Below are 16,321 nucleotides of genomic sequence, written 5' to 3'. Positions count from 1 at the left end.
AGAATTGTATCTACAATAGTTATATACTATGTAAACTACTATTAAATTGTTACTCAGAAAAAGCAAATAATTACCTATTTCTGGAAGTGATGTACTTCACATGTGGATTCTTGCATTAGTTTTCAAGAGACATGGAAATCCAGCTGGACCTCATTCTGCTCGTAGGTAACAATTTAATATTCTGTCTCCATTATTCTTGTCTCTGTTTTTAACAGCTATTTTTAAGTGCTCACAGTATGGTGGCAGACAAGAACGAGAAAGACCTTGCCAACCAATTACTGACAGAGATAAGTGAGGACCAGGTATCTACAAAGCCTGCATCTTGTTTCAGCTGAAGTCCAGAATCAGTCATGGGTTAACTATTCCTGTGCTTTTCTTCTTAATTCTCCAAAAACACAAACTTCTAATTCTAGTAATTATTTATTTTTGAAGATTATTTAAATTAAAATTTAAGTCATCATTACAATTCTGTCTGTGCTAATGTGGGCCTTTTTTCAGTTTGGGAAGATAAAAAGTACAGGAATGGAACCCAGTATCACTGTTGAGCACCTGGTGGATGACTTTGTGTTTGAGGGACTGCTTTTTCTAAGCACTGTGGTGTACTGGGACGTGAGGGCTTTGTTTGTGAATATGCATAGTCATTGTTAATATCTTGATTCTTTGCTTCTTATTGACACAATGATTATAATTCAATGGACAACCTGAATCTTGGAGGAAGGGAAGAAGATGATGAGCCCTCTGAATATTAATTTAGCATGCAATTTGATTTTTTTTTCCTGTTCTCAAAATTCAACCCTATATTAGAATATCAAAACAGATGTATCTGTTTTTTCTCAAAATATATTTGGTAAATTAGTTTTGGAAAAACCAAAAACCTACCTATAAAATTCCTTTTTTTCCCTCAACATAGTTTGTTATAGAATTTACATTTCTTTTACAATAATTATATATAATTATAAAAGTTATAATAATTTTGTTAAAATTATTGTAATGTTTAGGTTTACTGAAGTGTAGAAAATGAGACTATAGCCGGGTGGTGGTGGCACACACTTTTAATTCCAGCACTTGGGAGGCTGAGCCAGGCAGATCTCTTGTGAGTTCTAGGCCAACCTGGTCTACAGAGCTAGATCCAGGACAGGCACCAAAACTACACAGAGAAACCCTGTCTCAAAAAACAAAAAAAGAAAAAGAAAAGAAAAAGAGACTATATTGTAATCTGTTAATTTCTATTTTTTTGGTGTAAAATAGAGATTCACAGAGCCCCTTATTGCTTTAGATTTCTCCTATTTAGACTGTTACATATATTATAATTTCTTACAAAAGATTATGGAAATTCAAAAGGAAGCTATGATGAGGTCTTTTTAGTTTATTCTTGAACAAAGTCCAGCACAGATCTTATTTGTATGAATCTGTGTATACAGAATTTTAATCTATTACTACATATATTTTTTTCTATGTAATAACATTTGACAACACCACCAATCAAAGTCAGGACTCTAGATTAAGTACCCCACAAAAAGTAATAGAATTTAGTAAACACAAAGATTTAAAGAGTTTCTTCTGTGTGCAGATCAGTTCTGTTAAGAGTTAGAAAAGAGAATTCTGTTGTGCAATGGCTAGCTTCAGGTCCTAACACTGTGTTTTCTTCTGTTTTTAAATTGTATTCATTTTTTAGTATGTCTGTGTGTGTGTGTAAGAGTGCAGTACCTTCAGAGGCCAGGAGAGGGCATCAGACCCCCCCCCCAGGTCTGAAGTTAAAGACCTTTGTGAACTGCCTTGTGGGTACTGGGAATTGAACCTAGAGCCTCTGCAAGAGCAGCCAGTGCTCTTAACTGTTGAACTATCTCTAAATCCCCAGCTTTCTAGTCTAAAGTCTGTGCTATGAAAGTTGATTAAGTCCTATATAGCAGCCATGTTGAATTTTTAATTTTCTTGTATTTATTTTTTTTAGTATTATTGATGGTAGTTATTGGTTTATTCTCTAAGAGAATCTCCTGATATTTAATGCATATCATGTTTATGATTAAGCTTAAATAAAAAATCAGAGCGAGTTTTTAATTCTTTCGTAAAACTTTTGTCATAAAAGATTGCCTTCTCCAAAACATGCCAGTACTTATAGATACATATTTCATTTTCATTATTTGCCTTAAATTTTTTTTATAGAAATAGATATGTCTGTTTAAAGATGATATGTACATACCATTTCCATTTCAGTACATAATTCAGAAACTAAGCAAACAGTTATTTAAGCTATGTATTATTATACTAACAGTATTTAAGCCTAGTAAGTTCAAGTATAGTTTTGAAGGGAAATTAAAGCATAATATAATTTCTAGTTGCAGACTCCCTCCCCTCCTCTTGAGATTGTCCATTATTTTTTAAAAGCATGTGTAAAGTTTGTTCCCCCTGCAGAACATTTAATATAATAAGTGAATGAGCTTCATTCTTCTTGACATATGGCTTCTCTTCTGTTAAGTAACTTTTTCTTGCAGATTATAGTGTTTCAACAACCCATCTGATAGGAATGTAATGCATGTTATTATTTCTTCAGGTTTTCAGAACAAAGGTTTCCATGTGAACAAAATCCTGAGTACATTTGTTAATTTCTTGCTATTCCCTTTGGTAGGTATTTCAGGGGCGGTTGGATTGTTTGGCTGTATCAACCATTCAGGCTTTGACAGCAGTGATGAAGAATTCTCCAGCTGCTAAGGTGAGAAATGGATCTTTAAGCTGTAAAAAATTGCAATCTCAGAGAACCAACTTCAAGACTGCACACAGGGTTTGCAAAGAAATCCTCGATATTGGTGAAAACTAAACATTCCTGTCTGAGGGATAGGAAAGGAACACATGCATTCTTATAGTAACTTCCTTTATTATTCCATGTTGAAAATCTCTCTTCTCTTTGTTTTATACAACTGTATATACCCAATGGAAAGCTTTAGTCAATATAAAAGTTTCATTTGAGGGTCATGTTATATTCTTGAGTAAATGATAAGCAGAGCCATTGTGATACATACATGAATACATCTGTCGGCTCCCTAATTAATGGGGCAGCTGCAGCTGTGAAGGAATGTCCACCTGCTTTGTTATCCACTAAGGAGATAGCCTATAAAAGGGGTTATAAAATTAAACTGTTTGGGAGTCTAGAAAATAGAGAAATTATGTATTATATTTTGTATTTCTAAGTATAATAAACATTCCAAACTAACATTTAAAAGTATCGGTTTTACGCGGCAGTGGTGGCACATGCCTTTAATCCCAGCACTCGGGAGGCAGAGGCAAATGGATCTCTGAATTCGAGGCTAGCCTGTGTACAGATCCAGGACAGGCACCAAAACTACACAGAGAAACCCTGTCTTGAAAAACCATAAAAAAAGAAAGTAAAAAATGTATCGGTTTCTCTTGGACTTGATTGCTGGGCTGGCGGGAAAGTGCAGACTACAGTAACCGTAGCAATGAGATGAGCAGCTGTCAGCCAGGGTCCCTGGTGTGCAGGCTGTAAAGTGAAGGTGGGGGCACTTCCCGAGGGACAGTGACGTAGAAAGCGTCCCAAATCTTAAGCTATATTCTCCTATTCTATGTACAACCCCAAACCATAAGGAAGGGAACTTGTAACTCCTTTTCAAGACTATGAAGTTAGATTATCCTCTGTAACCCTGGCTAATTATGAAAACTTTTTCTGTGGTTTATTTAGCTGGGCAAAAGCTGTTTCTCTCTGGACTTTTGTTAATTGCTTCCCTGACACATAAATTTCAGGGCCTAACATAAACAGTTAGCTGAACCTTGAGTCTTTTATCATAAAACTGAGGTTAGAAGTTGGTACAGAGAGTTAATGGCTGAGGAATTTGTGCAGGGAGTTAATCATTGGTTTTATGTTATCAGCCAGACTTTAACAAAAGAGATGCTGGCACTAAAGTTGCTTTGTGCTAAATAACCTTGGTTCAACAAATCAGACACCTGGCAACTATGACCTTGTGCATTTTCTGGAAAGGTTTATCTTATAATGAGTTAGCAAGACACCTTTCAAGGCACCTGGTCTAATCTGAGTTTACTTTGAGGCTTTAAATCAGCTAATTGTGTAAAGGCTCTTTTAGCTGAGAATATTGTTATTTTCCTATGTCAGCCTGAGCTATGATATGAAACAGGCTTCTAAGTTCCTCACAGTTTTCATGGAACAAAGACTTAGTTATGAAGGCATATTTTATTCACCAAAATTATACAGTATAAGAAGGAATCATTTTCCTCTCAATCCACAGATAATGTGCACAATATATTCATGGAGAGAAAACCCTACAATCCAGGCTGTGGGAGAAGACCCCATAGCTGTTTTAAGGCAGAATTGTGGTAGCACATAAGAGAATTACAAATAATGCTGCTATGAACATTGTTGAGCATGTGTCCTTGTGGTATGATTGAGCATTCCTTGGGTATATGCCCAAGAGTGGTATAGCTGGGTCTTGAGGGAGATTGATTCCCAATTTTCTTTCTTTTTTCTTTTTTTTTTTTTTTTTTTTTTTTGATTTTTCGAGACAGGGTTTCTCTGTGTAGCTTTGCACCTTTCCTGGAACTCACTCTGTAGACCAGGCTGGCCTCGAACTCACAGAGAGCTGCCTGGCTCTGCCTCCCGAGTGCTGGGATTAAAGACGTGCACTACCACCGCCCGGCTGATTCCCAATTTTCTAAGAAAGCGCCATATTGATTTCCAAAGTGGCTGTACAAGTTTGCATTCCCACCAATAGTGTAGGAGTGTTCCCCTTGCTCCACATCCTCTCCAACATAAGCTGTCTTCAGTGTTTTTGATCTTAGCCATTCTGATGGGTATAAGATGGTATCTCATGATTTGCATTTCCCTGATGATTAAGGATGTTGAGCAATTCCTTAAATGTCTTTCAGCCATTTGAGCTTCTTCTGTTGAGAATTCTCTGTTTAGCTCTTTAGCCCATTTTTTTAATTGGACTGTTGGTTATTTTCATGTCTAATTTCTTGAGTTCTTTATATATTCTGGATATCAGCCCTCTGTCAGATGTGGGGTTGGTGAAGATCTTTCCCCATTATGTGGGCTATCGTTTTGTCTTGTTGACCATGCCCTTTGCCCTACAAACGCTTCTCAGTTTCTAGAGGTCCCATTTATTAATTATTTCTCTCAGTGTCTGTGCTACTGGTGTTATATTTAGGAAGTGATCTCCGGTGCCAGTGTGTTCAAGACTACTTCCTGCTTTCTCTTCTATCAGGTTCAGAGTAATTGGATTTATGTTGAGGTCTTTGATCCACTCGGACTTAAGTTTTGTGCACGGTGACAGATATGGATCTATTGGCAGCCTTCTACATGTTGACATTCTATTTAGGAGGCCCCCAGGCAGTGGGACCTGGACCTGTCCTTAGTGCATGAGCTGGCTTTTTGGAACCTAGGGCTTATGCTGAGACTTTTTGCTCAGCCTTGGTGTAGGGAAGAGGGGACTGGACCTGCCTCAACTGAATCTACCAGGCTGAGCTGAATCCCGGGGGAGACCTTGCCCCAGGGGAGGAGGTGGGAATGGGGGAGGGGGAAGGCTGGAGGGTGGGAGGAGGGAGGACAGGGGAATCCGTGGCTGATATGTAAAATTAAATTAACTATAAAATTAAAAAAAAAAATATATATATATATATAAGAGAATTCCAGACAGAAACAAACAGTATCAGAGTCTGTGGCCTCTTAAGCCTCACTTGATGAGCTTCTTCCATCAGAGAGTTATTTGTCTGGTGGGTTGACCTTATGAATATCAGTTGTCATCTGCTATGTATTTTTTATGGCTCTTGGCATTAAAATATGTTCACTTTATTAATTTTTGCTGTATAAATCCCAAAGTGATGTGTGTAGGTAAATAAAACACATGGCAGAACACCTGTAATGGAATAGTCTATAAAAATAACTCACCTTATAATTTGCTGATAATTCTATAGACAAACTCCTATGGATACTCCAGGATTTTAAAAGATAATGATCACTTCACATGGTAGTACATACCTTTAATTCCAGCACTCAGATGGCTCTCTGTGAGTTTGGGGCCAGCCTGTTATACATAGCCAGTTCCAGGCTAACCAGAGCTACGTAGTGAGACTGTCTCAAAAACAAAACAAAAAAACAAACCCCATTGATGACCTAAGTGCACGCTAGTAACTGTTTAAAACAGCCTTGGTCAAGAGAGGCTCACATTGCTGGCATTGGAGGAGTCCTACTGCTGGTGTTGAAAGTGAACGTATGGTTATTGAGCTTAAATTAATTTTTCTGACGTAGCTTTTTATTAGTAAAATCATCAGATTTGCTATTTAGTTAGTTTATAACTATCCAGATATGAGTATATTTCAAATGTTATCACCTTGTTAGTATGGGACTTGTTTTCCCGATGTGTATGGCTATAGGGTTCTGTTTCATTTCTGTGGCTCCTTGACCTCGGGGTTTTATGTTTGTTTTTTCTCTCTCTCTCTTTTTAGATTTATTTATTTATTTTTATGTGCACTCCTGTTTTGCCTGCATGTATGTCTGTATGATGGTGTCAGATCTCTGGAACTGGAGTTACTAATGGCGGTGAGCTGCCATGTGGGTGCTGGGAATTGAACCCCAGTCCTCTGGAATAGCAGTCAGTGCTCTTAACTACTGAATTATCCTTCCAGTTCTTTATGTCAGTTCTTATCCACTGTCTCTGACTGTAATTTTGTCTGATTATGCTCATATACTGACAAGTAGCTCATTGAGTGGTTCTGAGTATTGTGAGATATCTGTGTAACGTGCCAGGCACATGGTTAAGTACATAATACATGTTGGTGGCATGATCACTACCCTAACTTCTGACCTTCACCCTTGAAGTACTGTATGCTCCACTTCTCTGCTATCAGGAATGTTCCTTGAAATACTATAATCTGTGGTTAGGTTTATTTCAAACTTTATGGTCTGGCTTCTGATTTTACTTGCCATTTAATAATAGGATTTTATTGTTGTTTGTAAGGGAAATCTCTTCAAGTACTCAGAAATTCACTTATTAGTAAAACAGATTGCTAGTGTTGTTTCTGAAATTCAAAACTTCAAGGCTGTTTAAGTCATTTGAAAGGTGTTTTTTTTAATTTTTACTGTCATGCCTTTCATTGTTTAAAATTTAAAAGGTTATGTAACAGGATGGGCTCTAGCTCAGTGGCAGAGTATATACTTAATATGTTTAGGGCCTTCCCTTCCCTCCCTAAGCAAGAGGTTTTATGACCAAGTACCTCTAGATATGACTCTCTTCTTATCCTTGGCATACAGCTAACTCCTTATAGAGTTAACTGGTTATACTAATTCTGTTTAAACCTTTTTATGGTTGGTGTATCTATTTTTGCCTAATTTAATGGACTGATTATATCTACTTTCTAGGTTTTTGGGTAGTCTTTATATTTTACTTTTAACACTTGAGTTAAAAAATATACATGATTTTGAGATCCCTAATGTGAACTTGATGTTCCAGATCATTTAGACATGGAGAACAGAGAGAAAATTCTTTGTACTCCTACTCTGGCCACTTAAAATTTGAGCATTATTGTAGACCTAACTCAAGGCCTCCACTGCACTACTGAGCTACATCCCCAGTCCTTGTTGTTTAAACTGGGTCCCAGTATATAGTTGAGGGTGGCCCTGAACTCAGTCCTTCTGTCCCTACCTTCCTAGTTCTGGGCCACCACACTAATCAGTAATCTGATCTAGCCATTGATTGTTTTTCTTTTTCCTTTCTTTTCCCCTCCTTCTCTCCCTCTCTCCCTCCCTCCCTCCTTCGCTCCCTCCCTCCCTCCATTCTTTTTTCTCTTTCTTTGAGACAGAGCTCCAGGCCAGCCAAAGCTATATATAGTGAAACCCTGTCTTAGGGGTACGGGGTGTGGGGGAGGGGAGGAGAAGGTGAGGGTAAAGGAAGTGTCATATAACTTAATATGGAGAAGACAGTTCTGTAATAGCTGTTTCTAATTTAATCTGTTTTGCATTTTGCTGGACTTTTGTACTTTTATTATTATTATTACAGAAGGAATATATGGAATCTATTTTAAGATGAGCACAGCTAGGTTCAAGGACACATGCCTGTTACCCCAGTCCCTGAGGTAGGTGAGACAGATAGAAGGATTGCAATTTTAAGGGCAGCTTAGGCAGCATAGAAAGGCCCGAGGGTGGGTGAGGGGGATGGACATAGATGCACATAGATAATATAAGAGAGCAAAACTGATTTTATAATCTTTTTTTGTATTTTATTAACCAAATAGTTTAAGTAAGTTTTCAATATTAAATATTCCAACAAATTTAGTCATTGAAAATGTGCTTTGATATGTTGTTTCCCCTCTAGGAAGTATTTAAAGAAAGAATTGGCTATGTGCACATGTTTGAGGTGTTAGCATCTCTGGGTCAGCCATCACTAGAACTGCTTAAAGAACTTATGAATATGGTAAGTGTTCAACCTTTATGATGAGAAGTTCCATTGTTCCACTTTAAGAACAGTAACTAACTTTCTAATTTTGTGTGACTTTTCAGGCTGTAGAGGGTGACCATACTTCAGTTGGTATTTTGGGCATTAGTAATGTCCATCCTCTTTTGGTTCTCATCCAATGGCTTCCAGAGCTAGACTCCCATGACCTACAAATCTTCATCTCTGACTGGCTGAAAAAAATTTGTTGCATTAATAAACAGAGCCGAACTACGTGTGTGAATGCAAACATGGGAATAAGAATCATTGAAACCCTCGAATCCCATTCTTCCCTACATCGAACTTGTGCTGAGAACTTGATTGCAATTCATGGTTCCTTGGGGAGTCAGTCTGTGAGCTCCGAAGAAATCCGTCGACTACTGCGGTTGCTGAGGGTAGATGAACCTGAGCTTATTCACCCATACACCATTCCTGTGACTCGTGCAGTCCTAACGATGGCACGGAAACTCAGCCTGGAGAGTGCCCTGCAGTATTTTAATTTGTCACATAGCATGGCAGGAATCTCTGTGCCTCCCGTTCAGAAATGGCCTGGGTCTGCATTTTCCTTCACTGCTTGGTTTTGCTTAGATCAGGACCAGTTAACCCTTGGCACTGCTAACAAAGGAGGAAAAAGAAAACAATTATATAGGTAATGGTACAAATTGTGGAATTTAAATGGAGATTGTCACATTGTATATGCTATGATTCTTAAGTAGGATAAAGTGTCTAAGCATCTAGTTTTTTATATTTATAACAGTTTATATAACATTTCTTCATCTTGTGGCTGTATATAGTTTAGAAGTGCTTTATTTCTTTCAAAATAATTCTGTACTTTATATATTTTTCTGGCTAAATTCTCAGGGTCTTTAGGAAACAAAAATGAAAGTAGTATAAAAGAAGAGAAGAAAGAAATAATAAACTCTGTTCCATTGAAGGAGCTATGTTCTTATGTAAGACATTCAGGCCTCGATAGCTAATATTTTTTGATATACTGTATGATTTTTAAAATGTTCATGTATGCTTTCTGAATGTTTGGAAGAATTTAAAATAATTAAATACAAATTTTATAGTTTTGTTCTAGCTCAGAGGTTCTCAACCTATGGGTTACAACCCCTTTGTGGGTTGGAAGGACCCTTTCACAGGGGCCACCTAAAACAATCAGAAAACACAGATAATTATATTTGATTCATACAGTAGCAGAATTACAGTTATGAAGTAGTAATGAAAATAATTTTATGGGTGGGGGTCACTACAACATGAGGAACCATGTTAAAGGGTCACAGCATTAGGAAGGTTGAGAACCACTGCTCTAGCTTGATAATAAAATCCCACTTCCAGTGTTACTTTTTATAACTTATTAACTTTTATGCCGAAAATGGACTTTAAAAATGACCGAAACAAAGTTGAGCTGATATGTATGGAAATAGAATTAAGATCATAGCATTGTTGATAAAAGTATTTGTGATTGTGTTATAGTTGATGATGAACTTCAATGATGAAGAGACTGGTCAGCTTGAGTTCAGAGGTTCTGATAACATATATTTTTATTAGCTTTTTTACAGGAAGTGGAATGGGTTTTGAAGCTTTTATTACCCACTCAGGTATGTTGGTTGTGGCAGTATGCACAAAAAGAGAATATGCAACAGTTATGCTTCCTGACCACAGTTTCTGTGATTCTCTCTGGGTAAGACTTTAGTATGCACGTCAAACTCTTGGTTCTATCTTTCCTTAAGAAGTATAACAGTTTGATGCATTTCTATGAGGAATTTTTGTCTGCTTTGCCAATACTCATTTCCAAGTTCTATTGTAGTGAAGTTCTGTCTATAAAGATGTTAGTTTATTTACCATTGACATTAAAGAAGCAGTAATATATTTTTTTTTTTTCTGAAACTTAAGAGTCCTTGAAGATTTCCTAGATTGATTTTGACTTTCGTCCTCACCCTCTTCCCCACGGAGCTGAGGACTGAACCCAGGGCTCTACCACTGAGCTAAATCCCCAACTCCTGATTTTGACTTTCAATTCAAAATGAAATGTGAGCTTGTTAAACTAATGTATTTCTGTTGCTTACCTCAAAAATACAAAATGTTTCTCCTTGAAAAAAAAATTTTAAGAATATTTAGGGGCCAGGCATGGTGGTACACGTCTTTATTCCCAGCACTTGGCAGAGGCAGGTGGATCTCTGAGTTCAAGGCCAGCCTGGTCTACAAAGTGAGTTCCAGGACAGCCAGGGCTACAAAGAGAAACCCTGTCTCAAAAATCCAAAAAAACAAACAAAAAAAAAAACTATTTAGAACATTAGAAAATACAGAAGAAACATAATTTTTGTGAGTATTTTTGTAAAGGCTTAATTGTTTGTAATACTTAAGAATTTGTTACTTGTTCTGAGAGTATCATTGAGTCAGCATTTTAGCTGTCCTTAATATTTTGTTCACACAAATTATGGAGTAATAATCTGTAAGCATATGTCATTGCAAAGGCATGATGTAATTTTAGTCATTTTAATGTATGCTTTACTTCATCAGCACAACATAACCATCGTTCACATGCCTGGAAAAAGGCCCTTTGGTCAGAGTCTTGTCTATATCTATGACAATGGACAACAAAAAGTTTCTGCCCCTCTCAGATTTCCTGCCATGAATGAGGTGTGTATATGTAACTTCTCCTTTATAGGCAAAATCCTAAAAATATTTAGAAAATATATTCTGATTTTTTTCCTAAAATTTTTGAACTGTGTTCTATACATTAAGATACAGAAAATTGGTATTCATTTCTCTTAGATAATGTCAGACAATATGTGAAAAAACCAATTCAAGAAAGAATTATAATGAAAGGCTTAGAACAGTAGATTTAGCAAAGCCAAAGAAATGAAAAGACCATACAAAAGTATCATTAAAAAAACAAAAAACTCTCTAAGTATATAAAATATTTAAGAAAATGCTATGATAGACTTTCCTATGTCTGTTAAATATCTCTGTTAAATTTGAACTAGTGATGAAGTCACTTCAAGCTTTATTCTCCATACAGGTTAATAAAGCTTTTTGAGACTGGCTAATTTAAGAAAGTCTTCTGGGACTAATAGGATGAAGTAGAGTATTTATCAGTATGATTTTCCTAATAAGTTTCTTGCTTCTCATCCTGACCATTGAAGGTAGCTTTTAATTAACATTATACTGTTACATAACGCTACATAAATTGTGTGTGGAGGAAAAGTAATTATCTCTGTTTTAGATAATAGTAAAGCTCTTTTAACTCTTTAAAAATAATACTCACCCATTTAAAAAAAAGACTTACTGATTCATAAAAGTAATATCAGTATTCTCTTGGCCAAAGGTAACTTTGGTATTGATACCTTAGGTATATATTTTCCTATGTATGCTATGATCCAGTTGAAAAATTGGCTTCCACTTCTATTTTCAATGTGTTTATTCCTTAGTTTTATATAAACTATTTCATCTTATTTTTATTTAATCTTAAATTCATTTATTTATTTTTGCATTGGTGGATCTCACACCCAAGTTTCATACATGCTAGACAAGTATTTTACCTTGGAGCTACATGTCCAGCTCCTTCGTATTTCATTTCATTGTTGAGCTTGTGTTGTTTGAGGTAGGGTCTTACTCTGCAGCTCATGATGCTTTTGCCTTGACCTCCACCACTGCTGGGACTTAAGTGTGTGTCACCTGACTCAGCTTTACACTGTCAACTCTAAATGTGAAGAGAGAGATGTGTTTAAAGTTGTATAATTTTAAATAGTCTTGGTCATTTTTGTTTAATTTTTAGCCGTTTACTTCCTGTTGTATTGGTTCAGCTGGGCAAAGAACCACCACTCCTCCACCCTCTCAAATCCCAGATCCACCATTTTCTACTCCCGTTACCCCTCACCGGACATCATTTGGTGGAATATTGTCATCAGCCTCCTGGGGAGGAACAACTGAAAAATCAAAATTAGTTACCAAATTAATTTCCGCTGGAACCCAAGACAGTGAATGGGGTTGCCCCACATCCCTGGAGGGCCAGCTAGGATCTGTTATTGTATTCCACGAAGCACTGCAGCCTCCTCAGGTCAAGGCTTTATATTTAGCAGGTGAGCATGTACAGTCACAGTATTTAGCATTGTCTTTTCCCCCCTTTTGCCTGAATGTCTCCTAAAGAGTTATTTGAAGAATCTTTTCATTCATTCATTCATTCATTCATTCATTCATTCAATCGTATTTTGGGGATGTAGTACATACTAAGCAAGTGGCCTAAGCACTGAGCTGTGTTACAAACTTGTGATTGTTTTCATTGGAACTGAAAGGAAAAGTCTGTTGTGTACTATACTTTTTTTGTAGGCATAGCTAAAACTAGCACTTAGGAAATATTTAAAGATTTATTTACGTATGTGTATGTGTGTGTGCACCTTTTTCATGTGCACCATGAGTGTGCAGATGTCCTGACAGGCCAGAGGGAATCGGATCCCTGAGAACTGGAGTTACAGGCAGTTAGGAGCTGCTTGGTAAGGGTGCTGGGAACCTAACCCAGATCGTCTGCAGGAGCAGTAAGCGCTGTTAACCACTGAGCCATCTTTCTAGCCCCATTTTGAGTCATATTTAAATGTCTTAATCCTTGAAATTCCTGCCTGTGTTAGTCTCCTGGGGTTGCCATAGTAAATTACTACAGACTGTGTCTTTAATCACCAGACTTTATTTTCTCACATTTCTGGGGGTAAAAGTTCAAGATTAAGGTAATATAAATGTTGTTTACTAGTGAGGCTTCTCTTTGTTTTGGGGGCCCCCTTTCTTACTGTAATTTCAATTTGATCTTCCCTCAATATGTACACGGACAGAGAAAAGAGACAGATCTCAACAGTGTCTCTTCTTTTTCTTATGAGGGACCCTGTCAGATTAGGACTCAATTCTTATGACACCATTTAACTTCAGTTTTCTGTTTAAATGCTCTATTTACAATACAGTCATATTGGAAATTATGTTTTTAGGGTGAATTTTAAGGTCATTCAGTTCCATCTGTAACACTATCAGTTCTTTTGACAGATGTTAATGAGTTGGTGAAATCAAATATAAGCCTATCTACATAAGAAATCATATAGCTAATTCCAAAATCATGAGTCTTGTTCTAGAACTTGTCATTTTTATAATTCATTTATTAATATACCTGAAGAACTTCTGAGGGCAGGACACTTAGGTAATCTTGGATAACATTGTAAATGTTCTTGTTTTTTTTTTTTTTTCCTTTTGGCTATGATTTTCAATATAATATATTAAGTACTATTTAATTATAACATTAGAGTTTTATAGTTGTATTCTGTCAGAATATTCTGAATTTAAATCTTTTAAGAGTCATGTATATAATTCTGCAGAGTAGCTTGTTTTTCATTAAAACATCCTGCTCAGATGACATGAGTGTTTCAAGATAATAGGACCCCAGTGTTAATGTGTGAAGACAGGTGGATCCTAGGAGCTTGATGTCCAGCTAGCCTAGCTAAAATAATGAGCTTCATGTTGAATAAAAGATCTATTTAACAAATATAAAGTGGATCCGGTTGTGGCACACACTGGAATATGCTGAATAGGAAGAAGCTAAGGAGGAGAAAGATACAGGAAGACGGCCAGCATCTTCCTTTGACCTCATGAGCACATGTACCTGTACATATGTGCACACATCACACACACACACACACACACACACACACACACACACACACACACACGAATGTTTTTCTTCCATTATATGTCTAATGGATCCTTGTTTGAGCTTACATTTCAGTTGCAAATGAAGTTGAACACTGTTACTTAGATGACTTACATTGTTACCAATACTTTCCATTTCTCTGCTTTCTGTTCACATTGAATTTTTTCTAAGACAGTCTTATTATGTAGCCCTGGCTGGCCTTGCGCTTACAGAGATCTGCTTGCTTCTGCCTTCTGAGTGCTAGGATTAAAGATGTGTACCTCCATGCCCACTATCACGTTAATTTTTGATGTTTTTCTATTTTTATTATTCTTTTGAATTTATTTACAGTAAATAAATACAACTTTTGTATTTTATAATATTTCTATATGCTACATACAATGTTCTTTCTACAGCAGAGATTGATAATCTCCCCAAATTTTTTAGGTTTTGGAAAAGTTTATAGGTGACGTAAAACTAAGGTACATGTTACACAGTGTGCTTTAGCTGTGTTATTTGAGTAACTTGAAACATCTTGATTTCAAATTTTGTTTTGGTGACACTGAACTAAGGAGACCATGTATATTCAGTGATGTATGTTGTGTGTAACTAATTTCAGGTCCAAATTGCTTAAGCCCTTGGAAGTGTCAAGACTGTGATATGGCTGACCTGCCCAGTAACATCCTCCTTCATTACACAGCAAAGGTCCGAGTAAATGCATGGATTGATCATAGTCACAGCTGCTGCGAGCTTGAATTCATTGTTTACTCCTTTGTCATTGCAGTGGGTAATCGAGGAGGGGCTTCGTCTGATTTTTAAAAAATGAGGGATTTTCAAAGGAAGTTGATAAGCAGCAAAAATTAAGACACACCTCCTCAAGTAGAGTTCAGGTGCTGTGTCATTCTAATAGTGTGAATTGGACTAGTTTATGTCACTCTAGTGTGAATTGGACTAGTCTACATCGTTCTAGTGTGAATTGGACTAGTTTATGTCATTCTACTAGTGTGAATTGGACTAGTTTTGGGAATTTGTTGATTTTGGTTTTAGTGGATGAAACCTTTTTAACTTTTATTTCTTTAGTTATCTGAAGAGAGAGGTGAAACAGTTGTACTTAAACTTTGATTTGGTTTTTTAAAATGTTTTGTTGAGTGGGGGGTTTGGTATTTTCTAAAGGATAGAAAAACTTTCCAGAATACCTGCCATGTCTAGTTGTTTTCCTTCAAAGACCCAGTTAGCAAAAGTAATTGGAACTAGCGCAGACTGAAGGAAAAAAGATGTAAGGGAGAATTGGAAGGAAGAAAGCAGAGAAGTGCCACAACAACATTATTTGCCTTTATCGTAGTTAGTGTTATGTTGCCACAGAAAATACTTTTATTGTGTGAGATAATATAGAACACCTTTTTCTAGTTTAGCAAGCTGGTACATGATCATACTATATTTGTTATACCTGATCTAATAAACTTACTGATTTTATGTTCTGTCAGCTTTGTATTTTGATAAAGTTCAAACCTTAGAAGTTGAAAAAAAAATAGTAGTATAATCCTATATATTCTTTATCCAAATTAGCCAATTGTTATCATTTTGTTGTATCTGATGACTTTTTCTCAGGTCATTTGTAAAAGCAGATTGGTATAGCTATAAAATTTTATCCCTGAATGTTTACTTAATTACTTACGTAATTGAGCATATAATCTGTATTCAGTTTTCCCTAAAAATACTTATTTAGCAAAAATTAGTTTTGATCCAGTCAAGATCCATGTACTTTCCCCACAGTGTGTTGTTCACCAGCCATAACCACTTTCTGTCTTGGCTACTATTAGTCCTTCCTTTTCTAGTCAGTCTCCAGTGTGCAGACAGGTGCCGAGGAAATCATTGGATCTAATCCAAATAGTATGCTGAGTGGCATATTCTTTTGTTTGTTTTGTTTTGTGGTTTTTTTTTTTTTTTTTTTTTTGTTAGACTGACATATTCTTGACATGTAATGGACATCTGGTTTTTAGTGTTAAGGTTGTCACCTTTTACAAAGTAATTTTGAATCTGGTGTTATTAAGATTGTATTTTTTGTGACTTTCTTTGTGTTTTTGTTTTCTGAGACAGGGTTTCTTTTTGTAGTTCTGGCTGTCCTAGAACTCACTCTGTAGACCAGGCTGGCCTCAAACTCACAGAGATCTGCCTGCCTCTGCCTCCTGAGTGCTGGGAC

At 36.5% G+C, this 16,321-nt stretch overlaps 1 protein-coding gene across 2 annotated transcripts in view; it reads left to right on the top strand.

The window, feature by feature from the left end:
- Nbeal1 (neurobeachin like 1) overlaps positions 1 to 16,321 on the top strand; it is a 145,754-nt gene that overhangs the window by 53,389 nt on the left and 76,044 nt on the right. The window contains exons 11-18 of one of the 2 annotated variants that reach the window (XM_059278568.1): positions 216 to 302; positions 2,627 to 2,710; positions 8,337 to 8,435; positions 8,522 to 9,102; positions 10,005 to 10,137; positions 10,977 to 11,096; positions 12,235 to 12,538; positions 14,741 to 14,826. In XM_059278568.1, coding sequence (XP_059134551.1) covers positions 216 to 302; positions 2,627 to 2,710; positions 8,337 to 8,435; positions 8,522 to 9,102; positions 10,005 to 10,137; positions 10,977 to 11,096; positions 12,235 to 12,538; positions 14,741 to 14,826 — 1,494 coding nt within the window. The remainder of the gene's footprint in view (positions 1 to 215; positions 303 to 2,626; positions 2,711 to 8,336; positions 8,436 to 8,521; positions 9,103 to 10,004; positions 10,138 to 10,976; positions 11,097 to 12,234; positions 12,539 to 14,740; positions 14,827 to 16,321) is intronic. The other variant, XM_059278567.1, reaches the window with a different exon arrangement.

Source organism: Peromyscus eremicus, chromosome 13, assembly GCF_949786415.1.
Source record: "Peromyscus eremicus chromosome 13, PerEre_H2_v1, whole genome shotgun sequence".
NCBI classification, from domain to species: Eukaryota; Metazoa; Chordata; class Mammalia; order Rodentia; family Cricetidae; genus Peromyscus; species Peromyscus eremicus.
This window is presented reverse-complemented; position numbering and strand designations above follow the sequence as displayed.